The following is a 14,251-nucleotide window of genomic DNA, read 5'->3' as shown; positions in this document are numbered from 1 at the left end:
TTTAGAAAAGGGTCATTTTTCAACTGTTTTTTTTCAACCATCTTCAATGTCAAATTCATTCCCCTGTAAAGGGCAAGTTAATTTATCATAATTATACAGTATATATTCCATCTTAATTTGGCTTCTCACAAGATGCAAATATTGATATATTAATTGACATGCATATCACACAACGACCTTTGAGTATGTTTTCAGAATATTATGCTCATATAGTATGACCGGTACGACCTCCGACGAGACATCAAACATGCAAAAGGACAATATGGGAGGAAGGTGGAATCCTATTACACCGGCTCTGAAGCACTTCATATGTGGCATGGCTTGCGGGTTACAAAGGGAAACCCAGCTGTGGGATGCCCAATGATGCAGAACTCCCAAACGAGCTAAATGCCTTTTATGCTCAATTCAAGGAATACAACACTGAGTCTTGCATGAAAGCTCCTGTTGTTCCGGATGACTGGGTGATCTCGCTCTTCATGGCTGATGTGAGTAAAACTTTTAAACAGGTTAACATTCGCAAGCCCACTGAGCTAGACGGAATACCAGGGTGCATTCTCAAAGCATGCGCAGACCAGCTGGCAAGTGTCTTCACGGACATTTTCAATCTCTCCTTGTCCCAGTCTGTAATCTCGAACATGTTTCAAGTTGACATACATTATACCTGTTCCCAGGAACTTCAAGGTAACCTGCATTAATGACTGTCGCCCTATAGCACTTATGTCTGTAATTATGAAATGCTTTGAAAGGCTGGTTATGACACACATCAACACCATCATCCCAGACACCCTGGACCCACAATTTGCATACCGCCCCAACAGATCCAAAGATGATGCAATCTCAATTGCACTTCACACTGCCCTTCCCACCTGGACAAGAGGGGAAATAACTATGTGAGAATGCTGTTCATAGATCAGCGTTCAATACCATAGTCCCCTCCAAGCAAATCACCAAGCTAGGGACCCTGGGACTGAACACCTCCCTCTGCAACTAGATCCTGGACTTCCTGATTGGCCAGCCCCAGGTGTTGAGGGTAGGCATCAACACCTCAGCCACGCTGACCCTCAACATGGGGGGCCCTCAGGGGTGTGTGCTTAGTCCCCTCCTATAGTCTCTGTTCACCCACGACTGTGTGGCCACGCACGACTCCAACACTATCATCAAGTTTGCTAACGATACAATGGTGGTAGGCCTGATCACAGATGGGGCTGAGACAGCCTACAGGGAGAAGGTCAGAGACTTGTGGTGTGGTGTCAGGACATGAGAGACATCAACCTCTCCCTCAAGACCAAGAAACTGTTAGTGGACTATAGGAGAAAGAGGGGAGAGCACGCCCCCGTCCACATCAACAGGGTTGTTGTGGAGAGGGTTGAGAGCTTCAAGTTCCTTCCCCCTCAAGGGGCTGAAAAGATTTGGCATGGGCCCTCAAATTCTCAAAGTTCTCAAGTTCTACAGCTGTACCATCGAGAGCATCTTGACTGGCTGCATCACCACTTGGTATGGCAAATGCGCTACAGAGGGTGGTGAAGCGCTACAGAGGGTGGTGCGGACAGCCCAGTACCTGCCATCCAGGACCTCTATATCAGGCGATGTCAGAGGAAGGCCCCAAAAAATGGCCAAAAATTCCAGCCACCCTAGTCATAGACTGTTCACTCTGCTACCGTCCAGCAAACGGTACCGAAGCATCGGCTCTCGAACCAACGGGCTCCGAGACCACTTTGACCCCTGAGCCATGAGATTACTAAATAGCCATAAGACTGCTAAATATTGAATTAAATGGTTACCCGGACTATCTGCACTGACCCAATCTATGCACACTCACAAGACTATATATGCACACTATACACACACACACTCACACACACACACTACACTGACTCTCTCACACACATTCACAAACACTACATACGTACACACACACACACACATAACACACACACGCATACCGACACAACCCAAATACACATACACATATATATATATATATATATATATATATATATATAATATAATCAATTATAATAAAATAATAAAATACACAAGAAGGGAGCTATATACAGGGCGTACCAGATCAATGTGCAGGGGTACGAGGTATTTGAGGTAGATATTTACATGAAGGCATACAGTATATATATATAAAAATGGTATTATTATTTTTTACTCTGAATCGTTGGGAAGGGCTCGTAGAGCAAGCATTTCATGGTAAAGTCTATACCCGTTGTAGTTGGCGCATGTGACAAATACAATTTGATTTGATTTGATTTACTATACAACACCAGGCTCTGTATTGCATAATGAGAAATAACTCCAGCAGTGGATACAATAGATGTCCCCCTATGCCCTCTGGCCTCCCACCCCTATCAGAACAGGTCATCCGTACATCTGACCCTGGCCTCCCACCCCTATCAGAGCAGGTCATCCGTACATCTGGCCCTGACCCTAACCTCCTGCTTCTCTGTGTCTTTGGACCCTTGCTCTGTAGCTTTGGTCTTAATGGGGGAAATCAAAGGGCAGAGTCAGGGTAGCATGGTCCTGCTGGATGGAGGTCTTTCTCAGGCTGTCACACACATCCCTGTTCTGGGGTTCAGGCTAGAGGTTTGCGATGGGGCGTGGGGCTAGGGTTTGGGTTTGGGCTGTGGCTGTGGCTTTAGCTAGTGGTTGTGATTGTGACTGGGCCTGGGACCAGACCCACACGTTTTTGTTATGTTGAGCAATGAGCAACCCAGACCATGAGCGGCCTATCCCTCTTTGTTTGGTGTGAGGCTCATCTGGTCTTGAGAAGTGTGAGGCCTTGTGTTCCCAAACAGAATGAAAAGCCCGGGGGGCCCAGACATAAAATCCCTCTTTCGCCTTATTCTTCTTCTTCCTCCTTCTCTTCTTCATCTTCTTCTCTCCTCCAGAGTGAATTGTACACAAGAATAATTTCACTCCGAAGCCTTTTATTGTTGGAGAATTTTCTCCCCTCTTAAACTTGAGAATCCAACACTTCTAAAACATGAAAGTTGTATTGGATCACTTTGAGCTGGGAGTCCAGCTGAATTAACCGGCCCCTTCCCTCTCTCCCCCTTTCAAAACGTCTTTAAGGGCTCTGGGCTTTCTCTGCCTCTATTTCTTTTTTTGGGAGTGAATCTCAAATGAGCCCTCATGGTCCCCTCCAACTCGCCATTTATTAGAGACTCCCACAATAGTCTGGTTGCTGAAGTTATTCAAGCTAAAAGTGAAAGGAGATTTCAAAATGAGAGTTTATTGGACGTTGGCATTATTGAGTCTATTACAGATACTCAGCTCACATAACTTGCTGAATTTTAAAATGACACAAAAACATTTATTGTATGGTGAAGGTCAACTATATCAAATCTAACACATCTCTCATATTTTACCACATCATACGAGGTATAGCAAATTGGCTTGATTTTCCATTCATTTCCGATTATCTCAGACATCAGAATGCAAGCTTCTGAATCACAGTTGGGCATAGTGCAATTTTATGCCTGCTACTACAATGCATGGTTCTTATTCAAGCAGGGCACAGTTTCTTTGATTGCATCATTGATTGTACAATATTCCCTGCCCCAGAAATATCCCCATGCATATATTATTCTAGTGAAAACAGTCAGTGGCTCCTTTCCAAGTCTTTCGAGGGATGAATGTAATCATTTTCAATCGCCATGCCTATCCAAAGGGAGCCGGGTAGAAAGGAGATTGACAGATGTGAGCTGGATTACTCTGCTGCTTTGAACTCAGCCCAATGTGCGGTCTGTTGCAGGTGCTAAAGAGATTGATATTGCCGCTACCCTGGAGCACTTGAGAGACCAAAGACCCGGCATGGTCCAGACAAAGGTACGGTCCCTCGCTCAGAGGGAGGGAAGGAGGGAGTGGGGAGAGGGGAGAAGTGGGGGAGTTCATGTCATTCACAAAGAGGTGCGTCTAGTTCACGGGTAAGCGCACAATGACATGATTGGTTGCTTGAAATGATCAAGACCACTTATTAATTGGAGGAGCTTTTTATTTTTTTTAGATTCTCAGTCTGTTCATATTCAAAATCACACATGAGGAAGTTTATGTCCACAGACACTGAGGGCTGGTTTCCCAAAACACATATTAAGCCTTGTTCTGAACTTAAAAGCATGCTCAATGGAGAAACCCCTTTTGAAATCGCTTTTTAGTGCAGGTCTAGGCTTAATCTCTGTCTGGGAAACCAGCCCTCAGAGTTTAAGATCTCCAAGTGGAAGTAAGCTTAGCATTTTTTTTGTTGCAATATCCAAAACTCATGTTCTCCTACAAAAACTCCTGCCATACCTTACTTTATTAATAACCTTTAGACTGATGAGTTACCATGCCCGGTCTCAGGGATGGCTAACTGGAAATCGCTGCGATCTCCTCAGTGTTAGGTAAATCCGCTTTTAGTTTCTTTGCATCCCATGTATGGAACAATCTAGAGTTCCCTACAAACGGATGTTCTGGTGCCTCTCGGGCAGTTCAAAATGTTGATTGGGGACCTCTTTGCTGATGAATGTGATTGTTTTTTCTTGAATGTAGAGGAGACCTGGGTCACGCGTGTACTTCTCAGCACCAGTAAATCGTACAAGATTCTTTTCAACATTAATAGAAAGACCCAGGTTGAAATAGGAAGCGTTTTTTTTTATTTTTCATCCTTCATTTGAGCCAAGCGGTACAGGATCCATTTTCGACTGTTTCGTTCCCGGAACCTACAGTATTTGGCCGGATCCGGTACCTCTCGTGGAATTAAAAATAACTGTCACATTTTCCAAACACATTTTGATACGTCGGTCAAACAGATATTTGTGTTTACTGGAAAGGGGGGTCTTTATAGCAACATCACAAAAGAGCTTGGGATTTATTATATGGTGGCAATGTCGCCAAACAATATGGTTATAATGGAGTTGATAGTGACCAGGTGGATGAGGTCTTTCAAAGAATTCACATATTTTGATCTGAAAGTTATCACACAGCACCATCTGGATTGGGAGTAATGTGCACTGTGACAACCAACCCATGAGACAACTAACCCCAGTCTCCCCTATTGTCATTTTTCATATATTAGTATTAGATTGTGTTTTGTAAATGATGTGTATGCAGGGTTCCCTTGTGAAAGAGACCTTGGTCTCAATGGGACTTTGTGTTCAAATAAAGGTCAAATAAAGAAATACATGTCATTCTTGTTTGCCTCTAGAATTTAGAGAGGCCTCCTAACTCCCATTGCTCTTTTCTTTAAACGGTTGAGCAAGTCCGAATTTTGTCCACCAATGTACCCACATTTGTCTTACATGTAAATAGTTTATAGATTAGTCAATGCTACAGTATGATATCGTCATTTTTTTTTAATACTTCTCCCTATTAGCTGAAATCATATTTTTTTTTCAAAGCCATTTTTTTAGCTGTTCGATCCGAACAGATTCACAAATCATGGGAATTTGTCACGCTATGCGCAAACATTGCCTCGGCTTTGAGGCAAGTGTTGCTAGGCAACCCCCTGGACTTGCCCAGGCAGGCCCCCCAGCTAAAGCCAGTGTGAGAAACTTTCTAGAAAGCGCGTCTGTCTGTGATGAAACAAAATAAATACTGCACTCTGACCCACAACTTCTTTGCTCGATTAATGATAGTGTTGTTAGACAAAGTACGGAAATGGAACAAAAACGGCAATAAACAAAAACGGCAACTAAAAGAATCTAACTCGTTTACCTGGGAGGGAGGGAGGTTTGAAACATCTCATTACAAGCAAGTCGGTTACGTGTGTATTTAAACAGACCGTGCTCGTTTCATCTATGACCACTGAATTGTGATGGGCAGCGAAAGCTTCTTGTGTCGTTTAAGATGGCTGCATTTAGCTCCGGAAATATCAAATGAAAGGCAATCGGGGCAAAATTAGGCTGTATCACGTTTATCAAAGTTGAGTGGAGACATCCTGAAGTTATTATTTATGTAAATGAAATGGATTTAATGCAGCTTTCGCTGAATCATATTTACCGGTTACTCAGGTATCTGATTGGAGCTTGTTAAGGGAAGGTTGCATTTTGGCAAACGTAAATGTTAAAAGCCTTTCACTGAAACATCTAAGGGCAAATTAAATTTACAGCAGAGAACTAGCAATATTATTGATGCTACTATGTTGCAGCACAGGTTCATCAAGAGCATAAATTGATTAACATTTTTTTTTAAGGACAGCTTTTAGCTGTAAAATATATGCAACGTTAGCTGTTCTGGTCTTAGATAGATGTGTTAGATTTTACATTGTTGAAAGAACACTTTTTTTCATACCAATAGACGATATACTGACTCTATGCTCAAGAGCAAGTCTCCTGTAACTTTGTGGGGGAAAGACAGAGGTTTCACTCCCTCCAGTGGTGGAAATGTGAAACCCTCTTCCTAGGCCACCATAATGCCTACCGAGACAGCTTAATCAATATGTTCCAAGGCTTAAAGATTTGTGGATTATTTTTTTGTTTGTTTAAATGTTGTAATTAACTACAGCTATTAAAGGTCATTTATGAAGACCTATACAAATAAGAATAACCTAGGCAACAAAACAATATTCACATTACTTGTTGTGAAGAACTCCTCAGTATAGATTGTATTTTACTCCGGGCGACAATGTGGCAGGTTTTGTGTTGACACATCTGAAGTCTGATTCTTGCAAATGCCTACCTCTTCTCAGTGAGTTTATTTTAGCGCCTGGATCCTGAGTGAGAGTTGGGGAGTGGAATGTGAAACAGTGTGTCTTCAGGGTGAAAAACGATCGGGTCCTGTTGTGCTCCTGAGGGAGCACAGTGAGTCACACACATACACACGCATCAACACTTGAGAGAAGAGTTGACTTAAGCCTAGATTCATTCAGATCAAGCTTTAACCCGTGCTAGCTGACACCCGCATAGCTGATGTTTAGTGGCTGTCAGAGGTGTAAGTGCGTTAAAAGCTGTCAAATCAGTCAGTGGCTTCTCTTGTTGTCATTGTCATGAAGCCACACCCGTTCCACCCACTTTAGAGGTTCAGAACGAGAAAGTGTAGGCATTGGGGTGATTCCTCACACAACTAGAACAAAGTGAGACCATGATTTTGGGTATTTTATCCATATAAGGGTCCTTTGGAGGAAAGATTGTTGACATATATTTGACATTTGTATATTGAAGTATAATTAAGAAATACTTAATTGAAGTTGGAATATTTGTGACATTTAGGCCTTACCCAGACCTTCTTTAAGACTCCATAATGTTTCATCTGTAGGTGCTACAAAGCAAAAGTTGGTGTCATACGAAGCTTTACCACTTCCTCTGTAATAGTATTTTAGTAGTATTAGAGTAGTATTTTAGTAGTATTAGAGTAGTATTTTTTTGTAATTTCTTTAGTATGAATATTGAAAACTTATAAACATGAATATTGAAAATCAAAAATGTTTGATTTGGAAAGAAATGGTATATATGTTGTTTTCAATATATTGTTCAACAAGAGGTAGTTATAAAAAGTGTCACTCAGATAGGATTCACTGGCAGTCCTGTAACTTTACACTCAGTCCTGTCCAACTCTCTCTCTCTCTCGCTCTCTCTCTCTCTCCACAGGAGCAGTTTGAGTTTGCGCTGACAGCCGTGGCGGAGGAGGTGAATGCCATCCTGAAAGCACTTCCGCAGTGAAACGACACCGCAGCGCACCGCACCATGCCATGTCTCGCTGTCTAAACACACGTTCCTCTGCCCATTCAAGACTGACATCTCGTCCATGTCCCAAATGGCACCCTATTCCCTACATAGCGGACTACTTTCTTTTTTTTTTATATATATATAACAGGTCCTATAATAGGGTGCCATTTGGGACAACATACTTCTTCTCCTGCTTTCTCTCCCCTCTGATTCTCTCGCTCTCAATCTCTCTCTTGGTGTACTTATGAATGTTGTGCCAGATACTTGAGCGACCTGGACTTCTTAACTGTGATGTACTCTGTTTTGCGGTTGTTATCGAACATAGGTTTTAGTGCCACTAACAGATAGCTAGACAAGATAACGTGTGTTCTCTCTCTCGCTCTCTCTCTCTTTGTGATCTGAATAATGTGTTAAACTTAGGATCAGATACTTGGTTATTGATGTGATGTATGTAATATTGTATTCAAGGCCCAGACATCTGTGTCCTGTATATAGAGAAGATGCTTAAGAGAAGGATGTCGAAGTGATCTTTACTATTTAAGTTCTGAACCATATACTATGACCCCCTTCAAATACAGTTGAAGTCGGAAGTTTACATACACCTTAGCCAAATACATTACAACAGTTTTTCACAATTCCTGACATTTAATCCTAGTAACAATTCCCTGTCTTAGGTCAGTTAGGATCACCACTTAATTTTAAGAATGTGAAATGTCAGAATAATAGTAGAGAGAATGACTTATTTCAGCTTTTATTTCTTTCATCACATTCCCAGTGGGTCAGAAGTTTACATACACTCAATTAGTATTTGGTAGCATTGCCTTTAAATTGTTTAACTTGGGTCAAACGTTTTGGGTAGCCTTCCACATGCTTCCCACGATAAGTTGGGTGAATTTTGGCCCATTCCTCCAGACAGGGCTGGTGTAACTGAGTCAGGTTTTTAGGCCTCCTTGCTCGCACACGCTTTTCAGATCTGCCCACAAATGTTCTATAAGATTGAGGTCAAGGCTTTGTGATGGCCACTCCAATACCTTGACTTTGTTGTCCTTAAGCCATTTTGCCACAATTTTGGAAGTATGCTTGGGGTCATTTTCCATTTGGAAGACCCAAAATACGTTCATCTCTAGGAGACAGAACGCATCTCCTTTCTGAGCGGTATGATGGCTGTGTGGTCCCATGGTGTTCATACTTGCGTACTATTGTTTGTACAGATGAACGTGGTACCTTCAGGCGTTTGGAAATTGCTCCCAAGGATGAACCAGACTTGTGGAGGTATACATTTTTTTCTGAGGTCTTGGCTGATTTATTTTGATTTTCCTATGATGTCAAGCAAAGAGGCACTGAGTTTGTAGGTAGGCCTTGAAATAAATCCACATGTACACCTCTAATTGACTCGAATGATTTCAATTAGCCTATCAGAAGCTTCTAAGGCAATGACATAGGTTTCTGGAATTTTTCAAGCTGTTTAAAGGCATAGTCAACTTAGTGTATGTAAACTTCTGACCCACTGGAATTGTAATACAGTGAATTATAAGTGAAATAATCTGTCTTTAAACAACTGTTGGAAAAATTACTTATGTCATGAACAAAGTAGATGTCCTAGCCGGCTTGCCAAAACTATAGTTGGTTAGCAAGACTTTTGTGGAGTGGTTGAAAAAAAGACAAGTTTTAATGACTCCAACCTAAGTGTATGTCAACTTCCGACTTCAACTGTACTTTCGAACTGCATCCTTCCGTCATTGAGTTAACAGATCTGCATATGATTGGATCGGTGTAAGCAAGGTTATCGTCCTTTTACTTCCACCAATCCAACCAATTCATATATGTGATTCTTTTACTGAAGGTTGGAAGGAAGGATACATTCCTGAAGTATTTGAACAGGGCTGGACTGTGAGGTGTAGTTGTTCTCTTGTGCAGGGATTCTTGCAGCAGACTGTATTCGTTTGCTTGACATTGTTATGTATATGAATGTAATACCGGGAATATTTAAGCGTCACCAAAATATAGTGATTACAAATAGAGTGATAAATATAGCTATTAACAATATGATATGATTAAGCTGAATTATATTGACATTGTTCATTCTATTTGTTTTGTCCTTTTAATTGACAGAATATTGTGACGTGTGCAGGTGAAGTCCATAGCTGGGGTGTCAAACATACAGTGAGGGAGTCCAGTCTGGCCCATGGGTGGAAATACTTGTTTGGGGAGGGGGGGAAATGAACTTAATTCACTTTAAAATGACTAAAACCAAATGGAAACTGTGTAGAAATTATAATGGACCTACACTCATACAGTTTCTTGACTGCGTCCAGCTAGCTAATAATCACCGAAATGAAAACTAGACAGTCAGGAAGATTAGAAAATTCCAAAAACGATGGACTATAAAAATGTTTGCAATATAACCAATTTTCAGCGCGGCCCTCTGGATCTCGTTGAAAACCGAATGCAGCCCCTGGGGCAAAATGAGTTTGACACCCCTGATGTATAGAATATAAATGATTGGATCCCTGTAGTGCTATTAAAATGTTTACTGAACTCTTCAATGAAAACCATATATTTTGTGTGGAAATAAAAATGATATCTGATTGATAATAAACCATAGAACGGTTGACCATAGATTTGTCTGTCATTTTTTTCCACTAGCTCGTTACAAAACATTCAAAAGAGTACTTATGGTATTGGTATAAGGGCACAAGGCGAGACCCAAATGCAGACACAGGAGGCGGATTGTAGAGCTCCGATATTTATTATAACCAAGGGAGTAGGCAAAGGCAGGTCGGGGACAGGCGAGAGTTCATAAACCAGGTCAGAGTCCAAACAGTACCAGAGGATAGGCAGCCTCGAGGTCAGGCAGGGGTCAGAAACCAGATCCGAGTCCAAAACAGTACAAGGGGATAAGCAGGCTGGTAGTCAGAACAGGCAGAGTGGTAAGGCAGGCAGGAGGGTTCAGAGTCAGGACAGGAAATGGTTGAAACAAACAGAGGCTGGGGGAAAATAGGAGCAAGGAAAAACGCTGGTTGACTTGGCAAACAAGACGAACTGGCACAGAGACAGGAAACACAGGGATATATACACCAGGGATAATAAGCGACACCTGGGGGGGGGGGGGGGGGGGTGGAGACAATCACAAGGACAGGTGAACCAGATCAGGGTGTGACAATTTGATGTACAGTTAAATAAAATATGACTTCTTTTACCAGAGGGTGAGTGCACTGACTGAATTCCATGCCTGAAATTAAGGGCACTATTCAAACTTCAGAGATATGGATTGAATAGAGCCCTAGTGCTGCTTTTCACCTGTGACACTGTTGTTTCACCAGTGTATACACCCTTGTGTTATACTAGGGAAATTGTGTTTCCATAGGTAGGGCTGACAATGAGAATTTGTGAACACCATAATCATAACAGTTGCTTTGTGAGAAGGTGTCGAAGTTCACAGTACAGTTAACCATAGTTATGTAAATGCAGGTTGAAAATTCGCCCCCTGGACAGATTCAATGATTGTCTTCTTACCGCATTTTTCAGATGAGAGAGAGGGCAGACTATGAAAGAGAATCAGCCCAGTATTTTACCCACTGAAATCCTTTGGGGGTAATATCAGGCGTGAATGGTCTGGGCACTTCTCAGGCTGTCTTACGGTACATGGTTGAGGTATAAGCCATAGCCTATACGGGAGATAACAATCAGATTGTCTTCATTTCAATCTCATGTCCGGTTTCTATGGCCTATTGCACCGAGGGCACTGATCACCTTTACTTCCTAGGTTTTCATAGCGCTTTTCAGCTTCTGAATGTCGTTCAGAAGATGGTGGGCGTCGATATTCCTACCCACAACTCCTTGCCGTACACTTCGAAACGAGTACAGGCTTAGCTGAACGAACAACAAAGACCAGAATGAAATATGACATTTTATTAAATAGCTCAGGGAATGGCCTCGTCTCCGAGGGAAGATCCTCGGAGCCAGATGATGTAATGCGGGGCTCCTGCCCCCCCCCCCCCCCCCCCCCCCCCCACCCCCACCTCTGAGAGTAAAACAGTTCCAATGACAGGCCTTAAGGATATAAATAGGTGGTGGTGGTGGGGAGTTGGATGGTTGTCAAAAACTTACTGTAAAACAGCAAGTGGAGAACGAGGGTAAGTTGACGTATAAATGCATCCTAAGATTTACGCCCATTGGTTGAGAGAGAGGGAAGGTGATCATTGCAAGAGTGAGCCCAGAGCTTAACAGCAAGCATGAGGAAAATGCATTACTGTGCCGCGCTTACAGGCTATAAGGTAAATAGGTGAATGACATTCCGCACATGGCTCATAGGAAAGAGGAGAAGAAACAAGATGCTATGCTGATGAAACGTTGTTATTCATTCCCACTATGCCCGTAGAACAGGAAACAAAGTGAGTTATGTTATGCTTGCTGGAAGAAGTTAAATGAGCATTCAGACCAGCCTTCCTGATTGAACCTTCGTAAACTACATTTTGTGCATAACTATTCATGTTGGAGCAGTTTACTCAGGATCAGCATTTCTACCAGGCAGACAGAAAAATAAAGCAAGCGGGGAGATATTGCCCAGCAGCGCCAACTAGTTTAAAAGCTTGTTTGTTTGTGAAGGAGATCAAAGGTATCAAGGCCTTGGATAGACATGAGAGACTGCCTCAGCAATCTGCTCCCCATTCACTCCCAACAACACCAGGACCCTTCTCTTTGGAAATCCTGGAAAGCATGCCAGCCAGCTCCCAGCAAACCCTTGGGATTTCAAGATGCGCTCCATGGACAAATGATATGTTTGTACGCTTGTTTTGTTATCACATTCATTGATCACTCTGCTGAAAAAAATTGCATAGACCAACATAGGCTAGTGACCAGCCTTCGTTGTGTTTTTGACACTGGTCACGTTACAGACTTATTGAAAAATATATTTTTTTTATCCTTCAGTCTACACAAAATACCCCATAATGACAAAGCAAAAACAGGTTTTTAGAAATAAAATTCATTACCACAAATAATCACAAAGCAAAAACAGGTTTTTAGAAATATAAATTAATAACCACAAATAATCACATTTACATAAGTATTCCATTTTTTTACTCAGTACTTTGCTGAAGCACCTTTGCCAGTGATTACAGCCTCGAGACATCTTGAGTGCTGCCATCACCATGCTTCACTGAAGGGATGGTGCCAGGTTTCCTCCAGATGTGACACTTGGCACTCAGGCCAAAGAGTTTTCTTTTTTTCTTCAGACCAGAGAATCTTGTTTCTCATGGTCTGAGTCTTTAGGTACCTTTTGACAAACTCCAAGCGGGCTGTCATGTGCCTTTTACTGAGGAGTGGCTTCCGTCTGGCCACTCTACCATAATGGCCCGATTGTTGGAGTGCTGCAGAGATGGTTGTCCTTCTGGAAAGTTCTCCCATCTCCACAGAGGAACTCTAAAGCTCCATCAGGTTTTTGGTCACCTCCCTGGCCAAGGCCCTTCTCCCCGATTGCTCAGTTTGGCTGGGCGGCCAGCTCTAGGGAGAGTCTTGTTGTTTCCAAACTTCTTCCGTTTAAGAATGATGGAGGCCACTGTGTTCTTGGGGACCTTCAATGCTGCAGAAATGTTTTCGTACCCCTCCCCAAATTTGTGCCTTGACACAATCCTGTCTCGGCGATCTACAGACAATTCCTTTGACCTCATGGCTTGTTTTTTGCTCTGACATGCATTGTCAACTGTGAGACCTTATATAGACAGGTGTGTGCCTTTCCAAATCATATCCAATCAACTGAATTTACCACAGCTGGACCCCAATCAAGTTGTAGAAACAGGATGCACAAGAGCTCAATTTCGAGTCTCATAGCAAAGGGTCTGAATATTTATGTGAACAAGGTATTTCTGTTATTTATTTTTAATACATTTGCAAAAAAATTCCTAAAACCTGTTTTTCGCTTAGTCAGTATGGGGTATTATGTGTACATTGCTGAGGAAAATAACATATTTAATCCATTTCAAAATAAGGCTGTAACATAACAAAATGTGGAAAATGTCAAGGGGTCTAAATACTTTCCGAAGGCCCTGTATGTTGGAAGGTAAAACCAAATCATGTATGAATTGGGACTGTAAATTCTACTTTATCATTCTCCATCAGCCAGTGTGCTTCAATAGGATAAAGTGGAAACAATCGCTCTATGTGCTACCATTTGAATCAGCAGATATATACAGCATACGTTTACTAGGCACTACACTGGCCGTGCTAACTGAACTTGGCCCATGCTATGAAGGCCCCTGGTTCTCAGCTGTGGATAACAGGTCTATAAAGACAATACAAATCAAGTTAAAAGCACAGAAATTAGCCCTCGATGAACTAGTGAATGAATATCAGAAGGTAGCTGTACTTACAGATTTCTGTAAACTCTCCTGGTGCTGCATTGAAAATAGCAAATGACGTACATGACGAAAATGTACACTTAATGCAGCATAAACTAATGCATAGCATGTGTTATAGAAGATACAAAATGCACTAATTCTACAGCACAACGGCAGAGTCATGTCTTAAGTGTAAAACTAACAATGACTGAATAATCCATGCTTTCTGGGAATGCTACAAAGTCCAAACGTTATGGACGGGGT

At 42.0% G+C, this 14,251-nt stretch overlaps 1 protein-coding gene across 1 annotated transcript in view; it reads left to right on the top strand.

The window, feature by feature from the left end:
* The window catches only part of LOC139367219 (protein tyrosine phosphatase receptor type N2), a 264,778-nt gene extending 255,382 nt beyond the window's left edge, over positions 1-9,396 (top strand). The window contains exons 21-22 of the mRNA XM_071105432.1: positions 3,764-3,837; positions 7,572-9,396. Coding sequence (XP_070961533.1) covers positions 3,764-3,837; positions 7,572-7,643 — 146 coding nt within the window. The 3' untranslated portion in view covers positions 7,644-9,396. The remainder of the gene's footprint in view (positions 1-3,763; positions 3,838-7,571) is intronic.
* Positions 9,397-14,251: the final 4,855 nt, after the last annotated feature.

This window comes from Oncorhynchus clarkii, chromosome 15 (assembly GCF_045791955.1).
Source record: "Oncorhynchus clarkii lewisi isolate Uvic-CL-2024 chromosome 15, UVic_Ocla_1.0, whole genome shotgun sequence".
Lineage (NCBI taxonomy): Eukaryota > Metazoa > Chordata > Actinopteri > Salmoniformes > Salmonidae > Oncorhynchus > Oncorhynchus clarkii.
The sequence above is the reverse complement of the archived record's forward strand: the minus strand, read 5'-3'. Positions and strand labels throughout refer to the sequence as shown.